At 36.8% G+C, this 23,671-nt stretch overlaps 1 protein-coding gene across 3 annotated transcripts in view; it reads left to right on the top strand.

Annotated features, from left to right (window-relative positions):
- The window catches only part of LOC107316050 (VPS10 domain-containing receptor SorCS1), a 402,901-nt gene that overhangs the window by 275,291 nt on the left and 103,939 nt on the right, over positions 1-23,671 (top strand). For all 3 annotated transcript variants that reach the window (XM_085555282.1, XM_015867126.3, XM_015867125.3), the window contains one exon: positions 21,741-21,899. In XM_085555282.1, coding sequence (XP_085411408.1) covers positions 21,741-21,899 — 159 coding nt within the window. The remainder of the gene's footprint in view (positions 1-21,740; positions 21,900-23,671) is intronic.

Here is a 23,671-nt window from a genome sequence, read left to right as displayed (position 1 = left end):
ATCCTCATGCTCACAACTGCTGACTTCATGCTTATAACTTCATTATTATTTATTATTTTTATTTGAGGGAATCTATATAGCCAGATAGCAAACTCTTAAGAGTTAATTAGCAGACAAAATAGATCTTTTTTTAGGACTTCTAATGTTAATTTAATTAGTGAGACAAGTTGGCTGATGTTCTAGAACTAACCAAATGCTGATATAAAACTTACTTCGTCCAGGGCCCATTCAAATGTTGAACATTCACTGGCCTTTAAAATCTCTGGTGTGTTCTTCCACTGCGGCTATATAACAGCATAATATTTCTGTCAGAACAGATTTGCAAAGGACCAATAAACCTAAGAAGAAACTAAAGCTGAAAGGGTGCTCTGGGCAATATCGTTCTCTTTTGTGTTTGTTTTTTTTGTGTGTGTGTGTGAATCTAAGATTGATAAAATTTTCCTGATGCAACTTATTTTCAAGCTTAATAAAGAAATCGAGACATGTGGAGGAATAAGTTTTGACTTATTAAGAAATGCATTTAATTATTATCATATAGTAATTAGACATTATTGGCTTCTATGGAATTTGGCTTAGGCTGTAGAGAGACTGATTTTCAGAACATTTTTAAATAAAGGGACATGCAGAGGATCAAAAATAAAACATATTTTCCTTTATATCGTGGTTGTGTAGAGTGAGTCAGCCAGCTCTAGGGTGTCAGATGTCACTATTGATAGGAATTTTATATGAATTTTTCACTGGTTTTAGAGAACTCAGAGTAGCTACAGTGGCTAAGAACTACATGCATAACTGAAATTAACGGTGTATGCATTTATATTTAAGGCCTGTGAGCAGATGTAAGGGGGCCCATCTATTGTGTTACATGTTTACATGTAACTTTGGGCCATCAGGAATGTGAATTCTCAAGAGAGATTTCTCTTGACTCCAGGGATCTCTGATTAGCAATCAGGGAAGCTGTGGCAGTTTGGAAAGGCCTTGAGCAAATCAAGTTGTGAGAACTATATCCAACAGACAGTGTCTGAAAAGAAACCATACAAGTTTGTGTTATTCAGGAGCTTTCGATCTTGACAAAATGTCAAACAAAAGGTGTATCAAAGAAATTAAATTTTCACTGACATATCTAAGAAGCTGGTGAACTAAAGAAAATTTTCCTTCTTTATTATTGTGTGATCTCTGCATGATTTTTTTCTTTTTTTTTTTTTTTTTCTTCAGACTAGGAGGTACAGATGCATAAATTTTGGTTTTATCTTTCTTTCTAAAAAGAAGAAATTGGTATATTCAAAGCTGTTCAGAAATTAGGACTGAAATGTTGCATGCAGGATCTTGTTTGCCAACTTCTTTTCTTTTTGACAGTATATGTCTTCATATTGTCAGCTCTAGAAGCTACTTGGACTGGAGAGGTGAACCATAACTGTCTATTAAAGCTATTGTACTCAAATATTTGAGGTTTGGCACAGGCTTTTTTAAGTCTTTTAATGAATGTTCTGTTTAGTTGCTTTGTACCTTATATTTTCATGATTAAAGGTGAAGGTGAGAAATTTGTATTTCAAGGTATTGATAGGATAACTAGACAAATGAATCTGAGGTAATCACATTTCATGGTATCATACAAAGGCTTAGGTTGGAAGGGACCTTAAAGCCCATCCATTTCCAACCTTGTGCCGTGGGCTAGTTGCTACCCACCATATGAAGACCCAGGTATACAACCTGGTATTGAGCACTTCTAGGGATGAGGCATTCACAGCCTTTTGTAGAATCAGGAGGTTGGAAGAGACCTACAAGTCCATCCAGTCCAACTGTACTCCCATTACCGTAGCTACAGCAAACCGCTAAACCATATCTCATAGCTCCTCATCCAGACGCCTCTTGTACATTGCCAGGGGGACGGTGACTCCACCACCTCCCTGGGCAGCCATCCTGCCTGACCACTCTCTTAGATAAAAAAGTTCCTTCTTATGTCAAATCTAAACCTCTTCTGGTACAACTTGCTACTAATTCCTCAGGTCCTGTTTGTTGTTCGGGAGAAGAGGCCAAGCCCCTCTTCATCACAGCCTCCCTTCAGAAAGTTGTAGAGTGCAGTGAGGTCTCTCCTGAGCCTCTTCCAGGCTAAATAATCCCAGCTCCCTGAGCCGCTCCTCATAAGACTTGAGAAAGATGAAAATTTGGTACCAATTATCTCTGAAATAGAGATCAGTTAAACTTTTCAACTGACTAGAAACATTTGTAGAAATGCTAATCTTTTCTTTAGAATTTTAACACACCATCACCTATTAAAATTTGGGGAAATGGGCTAAAAGACATCTCTGACACTTTGATGGATCGAGTACAATAGAATATTGTCATGAGAGCTTATTAAGAAACTACTTTTCAAATAAATTATTCAATGAAAATCCCTGAGAAAATCTGCTATTGACATGTTCCTAGCTCTTAATTCAATGTAGTCTAAGGTATTTTTTTGCTTGTTTGGTTGGTGTTTTTTTCAAAGTGTCACATCAGATGATGAGGGTGGTAAATGCCATGCGGGAGACTCAAGAAGATTAAGTAATTATATGAAATAGAATCTTCACAAGATTCAAATATGATTGAATTTGTTTTTAAATCCCATCACTTTTAATCCTCAGCACTATTTGATGATCTGCCATAGTCATGAATAATATACGTATTTTGTTTATATGGCAACTTAAATATATTATTATTTTATTCAGCAAAAAATGATCTTTTTTCTTTTTCTTGGTAAGTCTCTGTTTCTTTCTTACTGTGCCAGTCTCTACTCCTTCTTATCCAGTCCCCTCACCTTTGGACTTTTTCTTGTGTTTGTGACATCTCTCTGAAATGTTTTTAGAACAAGTTCTTTTCTGTTACTGGTTTATTGTGTCTTATTTTGTTTATTTATAGGCATACTGCCATCTGAGTTGGAATTTTGGAGCCCTTTTTTTAACTGACATGCTATGGATCTTACAAAGAAATCAGTTGCACTTTATCCTGTTGTTCTCTTTGGCAGTAGAGATAGTATTGCTAGTGGCTAGAATGGCCCAAGAGTTGTTTTTGCTGGAATAAGAAAGTATAAAGCTTAAGTTTACCTTATATGCAGATGTAGAACTATTATTGAGAGTATCCAATCAGCTAACCTTGTCTGCATCACTGAGCAACTGAAAGATCTGGATGTTAATATTAGTCTATATCTGGCATATATTCCCCAGGAAGTAGTACAAGAAACTGAGGGAATATATGATTCTTCTTGAGGCTGCATGAATACTAGGAATGGAACTCTTCTCTTCTCTGACCTAGTGTCCACTAGGCTTTATGGAAATAACAAATAATTAATAGGCAGCTCAAAGAATCCTTTAACATGGTAGCTGTAAGCATCTAATGATTGTGGTTATTATAGGTTTTAATATTGAGTTTGGGAAGGACAGACACAACTGAACAATACATATTGGATATTAAACGGTAGACAGAAAAAGAAGAAATGGGCAAATCTGTAATTGACTGTAGCTGATGACAAAATCATTCCTGACTTATTTGTTCTGTCTTTAGATGCAGTCCCAGCCTGAGTGGCAACCTTAGAATTGCTATTGATCAAGTTCTCATTAGCAGTCATTGACAGTCAACAGCCATTGTTGTATGAGTTATCTGTACAGCTGAAACTGATACTGATCATTGGCTTCTGATAACAAAATTACATCTCTGTCTTTGAAGTCAGCTAGTTGATTGAGTTCAATTTGTTCCATAATCTCCAAAGTTAGGAGTAAATTATCACATGGCTTAACATTCCCAGCTGTTTGAAGTCATTAAAACATTACAGACTGAATCTAAGTTTCCTTTGTCATCTCATGAGTAATAGTACTACTTGAAGTCATTAGTGCCTCAGCCTTTCAAATATTAATTGGAGTTTGTTGAGCAGAAACTCAAATACCTGACATGAAATATGGTACAGAAGGACAATTCTAGCTCTCAAAGAACTCCAAATAGAAGCAGTTGGTGTTTTTTAACTTTGACTCCAGAATTGCAGTAAGTCACTAAAGGAAAAATGCCATAAATTTAATGGTCCTCATCAGAGAGTTGATTTTAAAACTGCTGCAAGGTATGCTTATTCCCTTTCTTCACAATTCCAGGGTTGCTTCTGAATGGGTTTTGGCTCTCTAATAATGAGTGTGATTCTATTTTAGTAAGAACAGCTACATGGCTAAGAAAGTCACTTTAAATTATGCACCGTCTTGTGTTCCTTAAGAACAAAACAACAACAACACATAAAAAGTACCAACACTGAAGTGGAAGTAGGCTTTTATTCTTCTCTTTATTTGCTGTATATTAAATAGGAAGATAAGGTGATATTATTATGCTGTGATATTATTCATCCAAAAATCCAGCAATGCTTTACCTGGTTTGGTTCTAGGAGATGTTATAGAAGGACCACTAACTGAAATGTCTGTTGCGCAAGAAAGTGTTTTTGCAAAGCCCTACAGCTGTGCTGCTACTAAAAGCATTAATCATGCTATTAAAAAGCTGAGAGAGGGCAGAGATTAAAATTTTCATCAGCATTTCTTAGGATGTCTCTGGAGACAGGCAGGTGAATTCAATCTTTAAGCTCTGATTGGAGATGACGAATGAATGTATATATAGCTTGCTGTAGTAGTTCTGCAAAGTCAGTGCAGAAATCTTTATATATATATGTAGGAAAGATAAGGCTGCCTTTATTCCCACTGATGAACCTGCATGCTGGGTGATGAAGGTAGAAAGGTACAGCCTTGGTTGGTTCAACCTGTAAGAATACAATTGAATTCTAACAAAGCTTCACTTGTGTAAGTACACTTCTTCACCAGCTCAGGTTCTCTTTTGATTTTCTCTCTGTTTTGGACTACTTGATTGTCTCTACAGTGGTAGTACATGAAGGCAAACTGAGTGTTGTTCTGTTGCTCTGCACATCTAGAGTGTAACAAGATGTAACTAGAACATAGACTGAGGGTGAAGTAGTAAGAAAAGCTCTGCAGATTGATATATCATAACTGTTTAATCGCTTTTATTTAAATGCCACAAGGAAATAGCTTGTTCTTGTAACATCTGGATGTGACCTAGAGTGGCCTTCAGATATGTATCTGAAGAGGTTCAGGAAGTCTCTGAAAAAATGGCTGTATTTACTGCCAGTGGAATAGAGTACCTTTCTTAATGCACGTGTTAAAGTTACTTATATATCACAAGTGGGTCGGTGACTCTATAGTTGTTTGAGATCTGGTGTAGTGGTTACCAGAGAGTAACAGTGAAACAGAAAGATTTTACATAGCTTCTAGCTAGGTCAATGTGTGAAAGATGGTGTGAGTTTGTTACAGAGTAGCTCTACATAGAACTTCAACCCTTATACCAAAACTCTGTTGATAATGAAATAAAGTGTTTTGTATTAATGCTTAACAGACTGTGCTGAATTTGCTTAACAAAAACCAATACAAAAAGTAAAGAGAATTATTTATTGTTGGAGGTTGAATTCTTTACAGGCGCATTTGGTATGGATAATTTGAGTTCATCGACTGCAGCAACAAAAATAAAAAGCCAGCCCAACAACTTGTAAGCAGATGCTAATTCCCCAATTGTTCATGCAACATGGAACATAATTTGAAGTGATTATGAAATTAATGCATTAATACAAAAATGCTTTGGAGAGAAACAAATCAGATAAATGTGCATTAAAAGAACTGGCTGTAGAAATAATTTCTGAAGCTGTGCTTTGTTCTCAGTCAGAAGAAAAATTTAAAACTCAACTCAGGAAAAATTTTAAAGAACATTTCAGAATTATCATATAAGAAACCAAAATGAAGCAAAGCATACCGCTTCTGCAAAGCCAACACGTAGAGATGCTTTGGAATTAAATGAAAGAGGTAGTGTCCTGTCAGTTTAAGGCTTGGGAAAGGAGAGCTTGCTGATGTGTAAGTAAGAATGTCCAGCCATATGAGTGTACCTCCTGGATAAAAACAGCTAGGCTAAGGGCAGGGATATTGAAGCCTGGAATTGGGTAAATGGCAGAGGAAAACTTCATGAGAGTGATGAAGCATTGGCACATGTTGCCCAGAGAGGTGGTGGATGCCCTGATGGTTATGGGGAGATTCAAGGTCAAGCCTGGGGGGTTTCTCCTGATGGGAGGAGATGTAGGTGTCCCTGTTCACTGTGGGAGAGTTGGCCCAGGTGACATTTAATGGCCTCTTCCAACTCTAGTGATTCTATGAATCGTGCCATAGTCCGAAAAAATCTTGATCTGCAAACACAGAATGGAGAATGAAGGATTTCTCATAAGGCTGGGAGGCTCTATGCTTGCTGTCTTTTGCAGTTTTTCTTCTCTAAGTGCATGTTTATGTCCTTTACTGTACCTAGCAGAGAGTAACCACCCTACACTGTCTTTGGTCTTTGCTGGCACACTGTCTTTGGTCTTTGCTGGTTGTCCAGAGCCTTAGTTTACCTTTCCCACATTAGACCAACCTTAATAGTAGAATCTTTAATTTTTCTAAATCAGTTTTGAAATCGAGCGCAGGGCAGGATCAGCATGCTGGTTGAAATGTTTGTTCTGATTTATTGAACAAATTGGTTAAAACTAAAGGGGGTTCTTTGTCAATTTAATTTGCCTCTGCTTGCCACAACTTCACATCCTACTTTTTCAGGAGGTATTCCTTGCTTGCTCTTGCAACTCTCTTACACTACCAGACTGGATTGATACAGGTGAGAGACGAGAAGTGGAAAGCAGGAAACCTTTATTTTTGTTTTTTCTTCTTCCTGTTGAGCCCCAAGAGTACTTTCTGTTCAACACCATTATCCATTGCTTGCTCTTATCACTGCTGGAGAACTCAACATGGAGTAATTTCTTTCTGTTTCTTTTCCCTACATTGTTTTGATGGCCATTGTGAGGTGAGAAAATCTATGCTGATCCATAACCTCATGCAGGAGCTTCGTCCTTGATGAAATCCAGGCCCTGTACTCATTCTTTTCTGTCTGAGCACATGAAAATTGAAGTATCAGAACCAAGAGCATGATGCCAGAATTTATATTGATCCAGCAAATGTATGCTGAGCTATTATCGCTGCCTGTTGCAGAGATTTGTGTTGAAAGATAATTACTTGAAAGCAATTCCATTTAAATATAGTACAAAAATATCACTAAGAACTGTTGGATTGTGTAGTTATCTCCCAAGAGAAAAGAAATATCTGTCAGTGTGGAAACTGTGGTGCCAATTCTCCTGATTTCATCAGACTTGTGATGTGTCTTTTTCCTCAAGTTGCCAGCCAATTAAATCATTTCAAATTGGGGAGAGAATTTTTTTTTCCACTGAAACAAATTTTCTTGACCTTAATGAAACATTTAAACATAATGAAAATGTTACCTAATGAATCATCCTCTCTTCTCCACCAAAATATCCCAAAAGTGAATAAACCCCACTTTGTATCATCTGGAGCCATATTGGTATTTTTCAGAGCTCATATCCTGGGGAACAACTAAGTACTCTAAGTTCTGTCTTGTTAAACTTTCTGCTAATGTCAGTTCATGTTTACTCTCAGAGTGGGAAAGCATCAGGCATGGAAGGATCTTGAACTTGCCTCAGACACATATAGTGCCATCAGCTGTAATGAAGTCAGTCTCAAGAATTTTGCTGATTGAGACAAAACAGATAAAGGAAAAGTAAAAGTGTTTGTTTGTCTTTTTGTTTTTAACCAATTCTGCTTTACTAAGATATTTCTGGTTTCCTGTAGGACACTGGCACTCTTCTTGCTGGAGGCTCCTGCTCCTACCTGAGAACTGGCCAGGTTTAAGTGCTTTGGATAAAATCAGCTCTGTTTATTGAATGTTTTCTGCCAGTGGGCTTCAAGTGAAATAAGATGAGAGCATTTGTAATGACTGGAGAGATGAGTGCCTTTAATGGAGGAACATGGATGACCAGACGTAGATAATATTCTTTGGGACCAGCAGGGCAATTCTGCTCACAATCTGAAGTGCAGATTGTTCTGTGATGTCCCCTCCTCATGATTTCTTTTTCAGACAAGAATAAGAGCCTCTGAAATATTAAACAGTTCAGTGGCACACAGGTGTCAGGGCTGGCCAGAGGCAAATGGCATGGCTTGAAACAGTTGGCTATGAAAACAAAGTGTTTGGTGAATTGACCATCTGTCCAGGCTTGGCATATCTGGGCTATAGCAGAGACCATCAGCAGATGATCAACATTGCAATTTAAAATTGTTTACTATATTAACATCTTCTAAAATTCATGGCTGCAGCTCATCACTGTTTTCATCTCTTCTCTTGCTTTTTTCCAAATATTCTTGACAAGGAAATGGACTCTACACCATAATGGAATTCCATGTGATAGAGCTGGGGGTGAAGGACAGGTAGAGGTAAAATAGATCTCTATTTATTATGACATGCGCTGATGCAAAACTAGGGGTGCAAGAAGTCTCTGTGTGAAAAATGTGGAGGTGCATGGTCCTGTTGCTTTCTCTACCTCTCTCAATGCTTTCCATTTATGGAGAGATTAGAGTCAGAAGTAATTTATTCTTAATGTGTTTCAGAGGCTATAAAGTATACCGATCAACCCAATTATCTTCATTCCTGTAGTTCACCTGTTATTACCATTCCTCTGATTGCACCTCTATTTCCCTACGTCTTCCTGTCTAAACATAACAGCTGTGAATTTCAACTCTTTCTTGTAGGGGCGTCATCACCCTTAATGCAGTATTCTTTTAGAACGTATATAGAGTCTTGGCATAGAGACTGGCTGAAAAAAATGAGCCGCCTGGGAACATCTCTTGCTCTGGGGGAGAGCCTTATGGTGGTAGGGAGGTATTAAAGAGGAGAAATGAAAAAACAGGTGTAAGTGGAAAACAGGGGTACAAAATACCAATATAATAAGGCTTCCTTTATTTGCTTAGGGAGGCAGCTTTTTTCACTTCAGACTAGTCTCCCTATATGCTTGATGAAAGATTTTTTTTCAAAGTTAAAGAAGTGTTTATGAGGCCTAATAAAAATAAGACTGAGACTGCAGTAATGATTGATTTCTCTGGCCTTGTAAAGTCCTGATTTCCTGTAGATGGAAGTCAAAACGTGCTATGCAGCTGTCTGATCACCTTCACTGTGTGTGAGAGATGTTTTTCTTCCAATCCAGGCTTATCCTGCTTATTCACTAGTAATGGAGTGCACCTCACTATCTGCACTAAACTTGTAACTTTCAGTGTTTAGGGTGCAACAGTTACCTCTACTTTTAGGCAGTTTTCAGTGCCACTCAGGGTGAAAACACTAGACCTTCAAGCAGGTCTTAGGGGATATAACACACACACAAACAATCACGTGGATGGTGAGTTTATCAACACCTCACCCTGCAAGGAAAAATTAATCTTGTGGTATCCTTCTTTTCCCTGTCTCTTATGTAGCTCTGCACAGGTTGCTATATTTTTGTCCAAGTTACCTCCTGCTTTGATTAGGATTAACAACCCTTAGAGCCCAGTATTTGGGGGCTGGAAGATGCTATTCTTCGTAACACACAGTACAGATAGCTTCTTTATTTTTTTTGTGCCATTGATTGATTAGAGGAGTTTGTCCAAGTCATTTTCCCTCTTGATACATGCATTTTCTTTCTCCACCACAAAGTTGGTGTGAAAATTAACTAATTAATCTCATGAGATTCTTAATGATAGAAATGCCTTACTGAGCAACAGAACAAAGTACTAGCAATATGAATGAATGCATTGTATTACAGATCTCTACAAACCTCAGGTTTCTCCTGTAGGTGCTGTAATACTTTCACAGCTTACAGCTTCTCTCTCCTGTTCATTGCAATGCAGAACATCTGTTGCAAAAGAACAAAGGATTAATAATTGAAACTAGATTGCTCTTTCTAAAATAAATTGCATATACTGCTGTAATTTTTGTGATATTTTGTTTTCTTTTATTCTTTATTTCTTTTCTAAATGCAATTACCAAAGTTGTTATGAATCAGATTTTATTCCAGAATAGAATTTTCTCCTGTATTTCCTTTAAGGAATAGATTTTCAAGCTGTTTTCAACAGTAAAGTTTTGGTTTTGTTTTTTTGTTGTTGTTGTTTGTTTGTTTTTTATTTTTTTCTGTCAAGTGTGTATGAAATGAGAGAATTGTGTAGTAATAATGAACTGGGAACAGTGAGATTGAATTCCAAGTCAGCCTGCTAAATTAGATCAAAATAGGCAGTGGAATGAAGAGGTAACAATCCTGAGTTTGATTTGAGGGAGATTTGAAAATAGAAAACCAGAAGCCTTGTCTTTCCATGTTCTTGCCCTCTGAACTGATTGCTCCTGGAGCTAATAATGTTTACATTGTGTGATTAGGAGCTGAGCCTGGTGAGTTCTATTTTCAGCATTAAGAAGAATCACAGAGAGTGAAGCTAACCTCAGTCTTTGGGCTTTGCACAGAGCTTCTGCAATGCTTAACATCCATATATGTCTCACTGGCCTTCAAGCTGTACGCTGTTCTCTGATATGGCTCATATATAGCTGAAAAGGCCAATCTCAGCTTGCTAATGTGTGCATTCTGAGACTTTGTAAAGATCGTGGGCATGCCACCCTTACTCCATCTTAGCTAACTCTTGGAAGAACTCATGGAAGCTACTCTTCCATGTCTTCATTTACAGTAGGAATCCTCCCTGTGGATAAGAAAAAGGGCTTTTCTTAGGGTTCTTGCAGAGGACATCTAGAGACTGAGTTTGAAACACGGCTCAGTCCTCTTAATTGTTATCTGAGTTTTACAGAGACAAAGGTGAAATGAAAATTTCTCTTTTTTCCATGTTTTATGTGAATATTTGTAATCCAGAGATTCCTTCTGAAGGATTTGTTGAGAGGTAATTGAAGAGAAGCAAGTTTGTTTTGGAAACTTCACATTAAGAAAAAAGGGTTCCACACATTTGCATCAGGATGTACAAATAAAATTAGCATTGTGGCTGACTGATTTAGATGAAACATTGTTCCAAAGAGTGTTTGGAGATGATTGACCACAGTCTCAGAGCCTAAATTGAGATTAAAATGTAGGGAAAAAAATGCACCAAATATGCAACTTGTAGAGCAGAAATTTCCTACCACATGTGGATGACATCTTCCCTTTGTAGGCACCAGCCAAAGGATCTAAGAACGTGGTCATAGTTACTATGTTCTCTGGTATCTCAAAGTCACAGGAGAGTAATACCTAAGTTTTACCTCAATCCTCAGCATTGTCTAATCCAGTAAGCACATCACTAGGTCAAAAACACAACTACTGAAGGGGGTAGAAAGGATGGTGGTGTAGATTGCAAGCTCAGAGCTAGCCCAAGACAGTGTAGCATCCAGTGTGCTGGAATTCCATTCTTGTCTTCTTTGTATAGATGCAGTATAATGTAACAATGAAGCACTGAAACTATTTGTGAAAAGCAATCTCGGAGTGAAATCAGGTTAACCATTACAGCAAAGAAACACAGTGAGTATTATTTCCCTTACCAGTCAGTAAGTAGATATTTACACTTTCTGATGACATATATGAATCAGTGACAAGAGTAAGATGACATTTCTGTTTCTTAAATCCAGGCTATGAAACCCATTAATAAAACAGGTATGGCTTTGATTTTTTGATCTCTTCAGTGTCATAACAAGAGAACAAGCATATTTATGCAGGTCTATATAAAATGAAACCCTTTCTATATGTATGACAAGACACAAGAGACCTACACTTAGAAAGGACTCAAGAAATGTCATGTAAGTCATGAGAAGCTTTGTTTTTATAAAAGTGAATATTCAGGTCAGAATATGATTGAGTATGATTGAGTAAGGTAAGTATTCACAAATGTTCTGTTTGATCTGTTGGCAAAGCAAAAATAAATCATGTGAGTAAAACTTTCACTAGGCTTAAATGGACCTTTAAGGTAAGAGCAATATAAAACTGAAGATGTTCTCATTTGTACTAAAACTGATGGGTATTATAAGGTTAACCCCAAATGGAAACTAGACAGTTTCAAATTGGATATGCCCAAAGAGTTTGTGGAATCTCTATCCTTTAAAAATTGGCAGAACAAAGCCCTGAGCATCACTCTGTGCCTTTGAATCTGTCTTAATACGTAGCAGGAGTTAGGAGTAAATGACCTCCAGAGGTCATTGCCTATCTGAATCACAGAAGTTATAAATTCCTTTATAATTCTCCTCAGAACAGAAGTAGCTCTGAAACATCCATTAAGGCATACTACCGACATATATTATTTATTATTTTCATACTACATTTATATTTTTTTGTATGAGTAAGGATGATGCAACTAAGAGTTTCTTTTCTTATAGCCCTCATTAAGGTGCTAGTTCCATTAACACAAGTAGGGACAGAATGTAGAATCTTTATTTTAATTCATGGGCAATAGGAGTGGAATCTGTGTTTTTAAAAGCTAAGGTTTAAAAAGTGTTAAAAATGGACTTGTTTTCCCGTATCACCTTTTTTCCTGGTTTATTTAAAAGATACTGGCTCAAAGCAAGGCGTGTATTTTAAGAACTCACCCTAGCTACTGGGATTGCAGCCTGCTCTTGGGAAGGTGAAGGCTGATGTTTCTGGTCACAGTCCAGCCCACAAGTAGTGAGTCAGCAACACAGAAACAGTAGTGAAGATAGATGAGCTTCTTCACCTTTAATGGAAAAAGAAGTAGCTGAATCTTTGGTTTAGGTCTGGTCTAAGGTGAGGTACTTAGGAGATTCCACCAACACTTAGCCGCAGATAGAAAAGGCTGTAGGGTAGCAATCTGTTCAGTTGATATATGTCCCCAAGCTGATGAGCTGCAAGTAATGAGATGGGCTGTGTGTGGGTGCACTGCCCTCTTTTGGATTCTGGTAGAAACGTGATGAACTCAGTCCTAGTTGATTCTTTAGTTTTTTGTGAACTGAAGTTCAGAGCAAGAAGGTGGTTGTTATTGACCCAACACTGTACCTGGGGTTTTGTTAGTAGGAAAATTCATACAGCATATGGAGAAAATGTATTAAAGTGGGATTAGACATATTAGAGAGAGATGAACAACAATAATAGCAATGTTTCATTAACATAGTTAATATATTAGTACTGATTTGGGTTTTCTTTGTTCAAGATAGAGAAGTCACTGGAACTTAGTCGTTGGCATTCAGACCACATGAAATATGAATGAAAAGCTATTATTGTGTATCAGTTTTTCAAAAGAAACACTGAAATGTCAGCTGAATATTAAGATAATGATTAACACTAGAAATCATAGCAATAGTTGTAAAACTGGAAGCATTGCTTAACATGAAAAAAAATCTTTGTTTAACTTAAATGTTTGAATATGGAGAAAATTAAAACATTTTTTTTCCTTAATTACAAACGTTAATTATTTCAGTCAATATGAGAAGAGGAAATAGGGCTGCACTGACATTCTGTTCAACAAGAAGAATCAGAAATGCTATTTTTTTTTTAATCTCACAATTTACTGGAATGTGTTCTTTAAACTGTCAAATCAAGTCCATTAAAAAATGTCTGGATAGGCCTCCAAATATTGTGCTTTTGGCTAAAAATGGGCTAAGAGATAAACAGTGGAAAATTAGGCAGCTTATAATATTAAACTGTAAGTCCATATTATATTAAGTCCCATTGTGTTCAGCCAAGGCTTGAATTCATCAGTGTTCTACAGGTGCCTTTTCAGTGCAGCAGGTAACGTCTGCTCTGGTTTCTAGAAATATAAGTTTAAAGCCTTTGACGGGGCAGTTGGTGGTGTTTTCCATCCATTGCATAAAAGGTAGCCCTTTGAAACTGGTGAAATATCGTTTTGGTTTTTTATTTAATTTTTTTTTTTTTTTTTCTCTGACTAGTAAGTGTGGTGGGGTTTTGTCAGTATTTCAGTGCTCTGTACTTGGCCCCTGAGAAGAACGTATAGTTAAGAAAGGGCACAATCTCTACCATATACGTTTTTACTCCAAACCTTTCTATCAGAACACCTTGGGCAGAAGAACTACTGACATTTCACTTACTTTGTGATACCTTCTACATGCGTATACAACTTGTTTTCTGACTATGTGCATAACAGGGAGGCAGACATTCCCAAAGAGAACGCTTTCATATGGTCTCTTTTGTCTTTTTGAGAATATTTTGTTTTTTCACTTAAAAAAAAAAAAAAGATATTACTCTGTATAACTGAAGACACAATCAGCAGGCTATTGGAAGTGACTTTTTCTGTTACTGTCTGAAGCTTGCATAAAGAAGAGTTATAAAGTGTTTATTTTTATATATCACATGTTATTGTTGTTACATGATTTTAGTTTTTCCATCTCATAAAACAACCCAGGGTTATTCCTGCAACTAATAAAAAAAAGAGATTTCATTGGCTGCTTTTCTTTGCTGTCACTTCTGGCTTGTAGTGAACTTCTGTGCTAATACAGAGTAGGTGAATTGAATCTTTTTTCCAGTTACTGGCCAGCTTTTTATTTCAAACCACATTTATCGTGATGCCAAATGCTATTCTTAACAATTTTTGTGTTAGGAATATTGTACAGTCCCAGCACTCAAAAATATTGGCAGGTTATATATTTTTCCTCTCCTAAGTGATAGCCCTTTGCCATCTAGCATTCTACTGACAGGAGAATGTATTATCACTCCGTGAGAATTAAATCTTTCATGTGTGCAAACGAGATGAATTTTCCATCTGAATCTTTTACCTCTTGCCTATGAACAGCCAAGCCTTGAGGAACATGATGATATCTGATCAGTTATGGACTTTCTGTTTGCTCTTGGGAAAAGATTATGTTAGGGTTTTCACTGTGCAGGTCTGGATTTAGTTTGGAGTGAAGTTACACTATCTATTTATCAAGGATATAATTTTACTCAAGGGGAACTTGAAGTATGTTGCCTCCATCTCAACAAAGTGCAAACTGATTTTATAAGACTGAGATATGTCTGTTCATGAATAAGAACCTTTGTATTCTCGAGTTACTGAGTTACAGCTGCAAAGTAACTTGACCTCATATTAATTTGTTCATTTCTACTTGTTTCTGAGATTATTTCAAACCAGGTCATCATTTGAAAGCTTTGAGTTGGAAACTTTAATTCTTGCACTGAAATCTTTTATTTCCCTCTAGAATTACTGTACTTTCTGAATTAACAGGAACTTCTGGCAATAAAACACATCACAGTAGCTTGATTGAATTATTGTCGTATTATTTTAATGGTGTTTTAATGAAATTACTCAGCAACTAACCTTGTCTTTTAGCTGACATTAGAGACAGCTTCAAAACTGCCAACTCCAGCTCATTTCGTGTTTTCATATAGATGTTAATACTGTTAGCCAATTTATTTAAAACAGAGATGAGGACCAAATTTTGGTGGCATTACTCTTGAGCACAGTTCTACAGCAGTTGAAGTTAATCTATGAATAAAGCTTGTTTAATTTTGCAGAGGCTTCGCTCTCCTCTTTCTCTATTAATATCCAAATGAATGCTTAAATTATTTCTTTTTGGTAATTTTGTCCCTAATTTACTTGCTCTCACAGCTACTTACTGCTTCCAGCAACTCAGTCCTGTGAGAGGAAATGGTCTCATTTTCATTACAGCAGTTTTGCATTTATTTTGGAATGTCGTGACCAAATCAGTTAATTTATTTCAGCTTGTTTCATTTCAGTTCTTTTGCTAGGTTTTGAAAACCTTAATTTGTGAACAATTTTGCTTTGAAATTCATTGCTGAATCTACAGAACCAGGTTCTCTCTTTGCACAGTCCTCATGGTGTGTAAATGACAATCCACATTCAGAAGTGATATGTAAACTGGCAGAAATGTCATTAAATTGTGCTGGGACTCCGTTGTGCTTATACTCTTGCATTCAGTTGTGTGTTTAAAAAAAGAAAACTTCTAAAATTATGTAACTGACGTGTAGAGAAAATGAAAAAAAAAATACAAGTATTTAGAGAATTTGGGTAGTGGATACTCTTGTTTATTCTTCCTTTCTGATTTCCTATTTTACTTCTTTGTGCTCCTCTGTTTTCTTAGGAGAAATGTTACTTGTTTGTATGGATTTTCATATGAAACATGTAATAACTGAGGAGAGTGAAAGTTATTTAAGTAAATTTGTTCAGGTCTGCATATCATCCCTATTTCTGATCAGGTGATGTAACTCAGATGTCTTCATGCACCTGAACTGAGTGAAACACTAGCTTGGATTTCTGTAGTGTACTTAGATATTGTCACATGGTTCTATTTCACTGATACACTGTGCTCTTTCCTACAGAGCATTAGAGAAAAGTTGGCTCAAGGAGAATATGAGGTAATAAGTAAAGGTTGAGAGGGATTCTAAACTAGTTTTAACTGAGCTGCTAAGTCTGGCATTTGTGGCAGCCATGCAAGAACCAGTTTCATTCCTGTAAACAGAATCTTCTTGCAAAGCACCACCAGATTGCTTTGCCAGGACAGCAAAAATACACATAATTGTCATGGGTGATCTGCCCTGTAGAGTTAGCACCAGAAAAGGGTGAAAAAAGTGTGAAGCGTTTAAGATCTGTAAATTATGTTTTCTGTTCGTTTGTCACCTCAAGGAAAAGCAAATCAAGTTACTTCCTTTTCAGGGGTCAGTGATTACTGAGCACCTTACATTTGGGTACAAAAGCCTGTGTCAACTTAATTTAACTATTTTGCAGAGAAAAAACCTAATTCATCTGCAGCATTAGGGAATGCAGCATGTGCTTGCTGTGCTGGTGTGACTAAGCATACTCTCATCATTGCATAGCACTGATCTGAACAGAAAACAGTTACTTCTGCTGAAGAGTCTTGACTGACTCCACTTTTCATTTAATTTAAGATATGACAGCAATAAACCAGACAAGAGGCACTGCATGGTTTGGTCTACCTCTAGTATGGGCTTTTGCTAGTAGTAAGGGGCAAAGAAGTACTCTTCTCTACTCCTGTATTAGTGTTTGTAGTGGTAATATCAGACAGTTTAAAAGCTGTCAAGATAAAAAGCAGTGAACCCAATTCTTAACATACAAATTACTAGATCAGTCCACTACCAGTGCTGGTAATCTTATTATCATGTGTAATTTTTATTCACTCTCCTATGATGTCTGTGAGAACAGCCTTGCTAAATCAAGATGAATCTTTCAGTTGAGAAGGAAATGTAAGAACAGTGTAAGTAATAATATTTCCTTGTATATTTTCCCAGAATTCAACAGTGTCTAACTCAGATCCCTGAGACAATATTAGCACTTTTGTATTAATGGATATCTTCCCCAAGCATCTATCTGTTAATTTTGTCTGTTCAGATAAACATACTACGTCAGTGACTTCTGTGGCATAGCTAGTTAAAAATCCAGGAACTGCCTGTGATTTGGATCTCAGTTTTATTGATTAGTTTGAGACTCGGATGTTTTGTGTTATGAGAGAGTGAATAATTGTTCACTAGGCACTTCCAGGTCATTCACAGTCCTGTAGACTGCGGTCAAATTGCCTCTCATTTATTTCCTTTGGAAGTTGAATAGTTCATTTATTTTCTGCTTTTATGAAAAATGTTTTGTTCCATTCTTCAAACACTCTTATTATTCTTTTGTGTTTCATACTAATACATGTTATTATTTTATTTTATTTTTTAAGATGGAGGAATAAGAACAACACCCAGTGTTTAAGATGTAAAGAACACTGCCCAGTGGCCTAATAGGGTTATTTATCAATCTTTTTGATTATTTCCTAATAATTCCTACTGCCTTGTTTGAGTGGTTTTGACAGAATCTGAGGAAGGATCTTGTGTTCTCATAGAACTCTACACTGAAACCCACATAAATCTCTCTTGAAATAAAATAGTTATGCAGAGCCTATTGTTCTGTCTGTTACTTTGGGATTGTCTTTCTCCATCTTCCCCTGCCACCCTGCTATACATCATTGCTGAATTTCACCTGTCATTTTACTGCTCAGGTATTCAATATTGTGAAATCCTCTTACAGCTCTCCAGAGCTGGCTTCTGGTTTTGTTTTTGGTGGTTTTTTGTTTTTTGTTTCATTATGAATACTTTACCGCCATCAGCAATCTTTGTCACCTATTTCTCCTTTCTTCTTTCCCAGTCATTAACAGATACATTTTCTTGAGCAAAGGCCTCTCTGCTGTTCAGAATATATTTATCTAGAAACCAGTATTATCTGGGATAGCAGCGATATGTTGTGTAAGGCATTACAGAAACAGAGAGAGAAGATTGCTCCTTCTTCAAGGAGTTTACATCCAGTATGTTTCCTACACTGAGGTGGGAATTTATAAAAGTAGTTTCTTTTTAATCTTCTTTCTGAGATATTGTTGGATATTAAAGACTTAATGAGATATTTGACTTCTAAGCTTAGATTCAAAGATTCTCTTTGTTATTGCTGCTGGTTTTATTTTCTTTGCTTTCTTGTTCAGAATGTGTGTCCACTTTTTATTTTCTTTATAAGCAAATGCATCAAGTCAATGGGTAATAGGCTACTTCAAAGTACAAATTGACTTCATTTATTTCAAAGAAAAGTCTAAAATTTATTTACTGTGTTCTTCTTACGCTGCAACAACAAAAACATTAATATCAATTGTACTTTCTCTCCTTTCTCATTTGTGTTCCAGGCAACTTAGACAATAACTAAGCTAATGTGGCTGCAGGTGCATTAGTGTGCTGTTCAGCTTAGTGAAAGCGGGTTTGTGTTATGAGGTAGTTGATGCTCAGATAACATCCACAATATGGGTATTTAGACTTCAGACAGGTGCTAGTCTGGTACTCAGGGTTGAATGTTCTGTAGTGGTTGGAGTACATTAGGTGCGCTTCTGTTTTAGTGTTATTGAAAGAAAATTCAGTTCCTGTGTTCTGAGATCACTCTGTGGTGTGAGCCAGATCATGATAGATAGGGATTTGCTACAGAGATTTCCCCTGAGAATCTGTGGGATTAATTTCAGGGTCACACTACTGGCCTGATCTGAAAGGTTCATACAGGTAGATACACTGAATTTGTTTCATTTTGGAAAAAAAATCATTCAGATGTCAGTTTCTGCTTCACATCTGTTAAGTTCTATCTTTCAGATTTGTCACTTTGATTATTTGCACACAGACATCTTGTATTTAAATTAACTTTCATCTGACTGGGTTTTGAACTAGGTGATGTTTGAGGTCCCTTTGAACCCAAGCCATTCTATGGTTTTTCAAGTTACATGGGACTCTGACTGTGATTTGGGTAGTGTCTGCTAGTTCTATTTTGTTTCATTTCAGGACATTTTTGCAAAGTGATTGGCAATGCAGGACATGATGGTAGTACAGAGAATGCTGTCCCAGCACTGAAAGTTGTAGTTAACAAATAGACTAATGGCTGGAGAGTCATTGCTCAACTGCATCCCCTAATTATGACTCTCTCTTTCTCCTCACATAAATCTACAGCAGTTCTGCACACTCTGCCATGTGTAAAAACTGACAGTAGAAGTGATGTATTCTGAAACACTTCACATGTACAGACTGGCTGGTTACTGCAGGTGAGGCCAAGTGACTAGTTCTGGAGACCATAGATACCTGAAAATGCAGTAGCAGTAGCTTAAGGGTGGTAGTTAGCAGATTAAAGCCAAAGTCATTGGTACTGGCAGTTCTCTTTAGGTACTTAACTTCTATTGATTGAATGAAGAATTAGGTGCTTCAGTACCGCAGCAGTTTGTGCCTCAATTCCAATTCTATGAAATGGAGATAAGAGCACTTTCACACTTCAGAGGAGTGGCATGACAGAAGACGTGTTAAGACTGTGATGTGCTTGGATGTGGCAGTGATGAGGTCAGATGAGTTCCTTGTGCAGGTAGAAAGCGTTGTGTGAAACTAGAGTGGATCTTGATTAACAGCTTGCCTTAGAGGCACAATCCAAAGTCAATGAAAATACTCTTATTAACTTCAAAGAACTGGGATCAAGCCCATTGATTTGTGCTTATTTTCTGCTCTAGTTACTGTAGTCCAAGTGAATGCTGTGCTGTGATATTTTCATGTACTAACATAAACAGAATCCACTTATAAAGGGAGACATAGAAGTAGGAAAAACAATTTCTGAAGTCTTTTGATAGACATTAACCATAGAAATGTTGTCCCCTTTAACCAGAAAAAAATAAAGTAACCAATAAACATCACTTAATTTTTGGCTTGACAAGGTAGTTAATAACTTACTGAAAGTAAATGGTCTATATATTGATGCTTTGAATATTAATGCTTTCTGAGTAGCCTCTATCATGTAATCTTCAGTTTAGAATCCACATCAGCGATATACTTGATGTATTTCAAAGCATTAAATTCAAATATGAATATTTAATTTTAATGGTGCATGTTTTCATCCTAAAATTTCAAAAGTAGATCAGAGACACCAAAAGGAGATTGTGTCTTTAGGGTTACAATGGGAGTATTATCCTATTGTACATTAAAGTATGGCAAGGCAGTATAACTTGTCTAAGGTCACTGAAGATATTAAATTCCAGCCAGTTTGAAGTAAACACCTAACCTTCCAAGTCATGGGCCAAGTTGTTACACAGCCAAGGGTTTTTTGAGACATAGATAACAGCCTCTGGCAGTTATCCAGTAATAAAGGACATAAGTGTATTTATACCTTCACATACAACTAATTATCATCTGTGTCTATCAAGACTTATGCTGCTCTATAATTCATAGCTAACGAGTTGTTACGGATTACTCCACCTGCCTATCTAAAGACATAGGAATGAAAAGTGTGTTTTTGCAGTGCTTAAACGAGGGAGGAGTTTGCTCTGAGAAATGGTATGAGTCCTTTCATTTCATACTCATCTAAAAACATCAGCAACAACAATAAAATAAATAAATAAAAAAAAATTAAATTTAAGTGATACTCATGGTTAAAGGCTTTAGTACCTTCCCAGGCAAATATTTAGAATTTTTCATGTTTGTCATTCACTATACCTCATTCCCACTCCCAATGGGTGTTATTTCCTGCTTGTTGAAATACTGAAATGATCTCTTTGTAATATTCTAACCTATATATTCTTTCTCAAGCAGAGACACATAAGAAAATTTTCTCATTCTCTCTGTTTCATCACAGTGCAGACCAATTAGTACCATAGGTGATAGAGAGAAGTAGCTGTGACAACTGCAATCCATGTATCTTCATTCTTGGACAAAGCTAGGAAGCAACTTTGCTATGCAGAAATTATTTGTGCAACAAGTGAATCTCTAATTCACAGCATCATAGAAACTGGAGATGTGAAGAACCCAGCACATATCAGATGTGTTCTCCTGCCAAAGCAAGATATTTCTTGCAGACAGACAAGTTGTAATGTTTTAGGCAATGAAACCGTTGTCTTCTCTGAAAATTCTGCCAGATTCCAACAGATCTAACCGTTAGAGTTTGTTTAGTTTTTTTATGTCTCTCTCACTCCTCCTAGCCCGTTTCTTTTAGTTTCTGAACACCTTACTTTTAGTCTGCTACTCCAAAAAGATCATTCATGAAGTCCCTGGCAGCCTATTGTGGTTGTCTAGGAACGTACTTTTATATCACAAGAATCAGGTTTGACTTTTTCTGATAGCATATCATTTGGGTCTGTATTTACAAGTGATAGTTATTTGCTCTATTTCATTGTATGTTATGTGTTTGTATAGTTAAAATACACTGTTTCCCCTACTGAAAGATCAGCTATGCTTAGTTTTGATATTGTGTTGAAGCATTTTGAAGCAGACATATTTATTAAGATTATCTGAAGTTCCTGTCCTCTGATTCCTCTTCAATACTGTTCTTTGATCTTTCCCTTCCATACAGATTATGCTGTTAACTGATCCAGAGGTCGAGAGCAGCTTACTGATTAGTACTGATGAAGGTGCCACATATCAAAAATATCGTCTGAACTTCTACATTCACAGTCTTCTCTTCCACCCAAAGCAGGAAGACTGGATCTTAGCATATAGTCAAGATCAAAAGGTAAGAATTGTTGCCAGTATTTCACTTTATTTGCTCTCTGCTTAACTGTTATAGAGAATTCAGGACTGTCTTGAGGGTAGCTGGTCTGGTATTTCCAGCAGAGGACACTGAGTAAGCCCCAATCCCTGTAGTAGTATGCCCAGAGAGGTCGTGGAATCTCCTCCTCTAGAGATACTCAAAGCCTGTCTGGATGTTTTCCTGTACAACCTACTATAGGGAACCTGCTCTAGCAGGGGATTGGAATAGGTGTATTTCCAGAGGTCCCTTCCAACCTTACAACACTGTGATCTGTAGGACAGAGATAAAGGACGTGGGCACCTACTGTATGCATGGGGCCTAGTGCTCTTATGCCTGACCTGTCAACCTGCTTTTATTCACTGGTGGGATTTTTTTTTGGCAGTATCATGTGTCAGGGAATGGGAAGAGAATTCAGCTGAGACCCTTCACAGTAAGAAAAGCAACCTCTAATGTGACTATTTCTCCTTGTAGTTAACACTTCTCTCACTCCGTTCTGGCACTTGTTCCAAGAGCAGTATAAGACATTGCTTGTTCCTGTCTGGTTGGCATATTTTCAAAGAGAAATGTAGCAGTGAATCAATTTCTTTTGAGGGCCAGTTACTTCAGCATGCTCAGTCCATCTGTTGAATAAATTTGCTGTGAAATTTGCCTTGATTTTTTGATGTTCAACTTGAGATACCAGAATGAGGCTTAAATGTAATGGAACTCATTGTTAGCAGCTTCTGAAAAACACGCATGAACATGCACAAGGCAGTCGCTTCCTTTGAAGAACCTTATAGAGCTCAATCTGTGTTATACTCTAAAATTGAGATTGAAGGGATACTGTAAGAGGGAGTTGGTGTTGTATAGCTTGGAGTAAAGAATGCACTGTGGAGACTTTTTTCTAATGTTTCAATACTTAAAGGGGCTTATATGAAGGATGAGGAGAGATTTTAATTTTACAAGGAGTTGTGGTGGTAGGACATGTCGTAATAGTTTTAAACTAAAAGAGGATAGATTTAGATTAGATGTAAGGAAGAAATTCGTTACTGAGGGTAATAAGGCAATGTAACAGGTTGCTCAGAGAAGTTATGGTTACCCCATCCTGAAAATGTTCAAGGTCAGACTAGGTAGGGCATCAAGCAATCTAATCTAGTGGAAGATCACCATGCCTACAGCAGGGAGGGTAAAATTATGAGATATTTAAAGTTCCCTTCCAACTCAAACTGCTCTGTGGTTTTATACTGTTGTGCATAAATATCTTTCTTTAAGGGGAAGCCAACATTTGGGTGAGTATTCTAATCTAGCAAAAAAGTAAGGCTGATGACTGAGAGTCAGTTGTCACTGTGAAGGGTTTGAGCATTGCAACAAACTGCTTTGAGAAGTGGTTGATTTCACATGCCAACTTTTTGATGTTTTTGAATGAAACAGGAAAACCAATGGAAGTAGTCTGCTGAGCTCGCAAAACGGATAACAGAATGAAGTGTTTTGTCATCCCATTTATAAGCCATATATTTGGTTTACAAATAAGTAATCTATAATGCTTTGAATCTAATCAGTAATCAAAGTTTTGGATGAATTTTTAGTTTATATATTGATGTAAATATCACCATGAATGTTTGAATACTAAGATGTCTTTCATGTTAGCATTTGAATTAATTATATAAACATTAAACAGTTGTTCTTCCTTTTGCCTAAATTAGGTTTGTAATTACAGTAACTGTAAGCCTCAGAAAATAAATTAATTAGCTGAGGTCACAATGAGTTTACGAGAA

This window comes from Coturnix japonica, chromosome 8 (genome assembly GCF_054131305.1).
Source record: "Coturnix japonica strain WE chromosome 8, WE-NBRP24, whole genome shotgun sequence".
Classification (NCBI taxonomy): Eukaryota; Metazoa; Chordata; class Aves; order Galliformes; family Phasianidae; genus Coturnix; species Coturnix japonica.
Note: the sequence above shows the minus strand (reverse complement) of the source record. Positions and strands in the feature narration are given on the sequence as shown.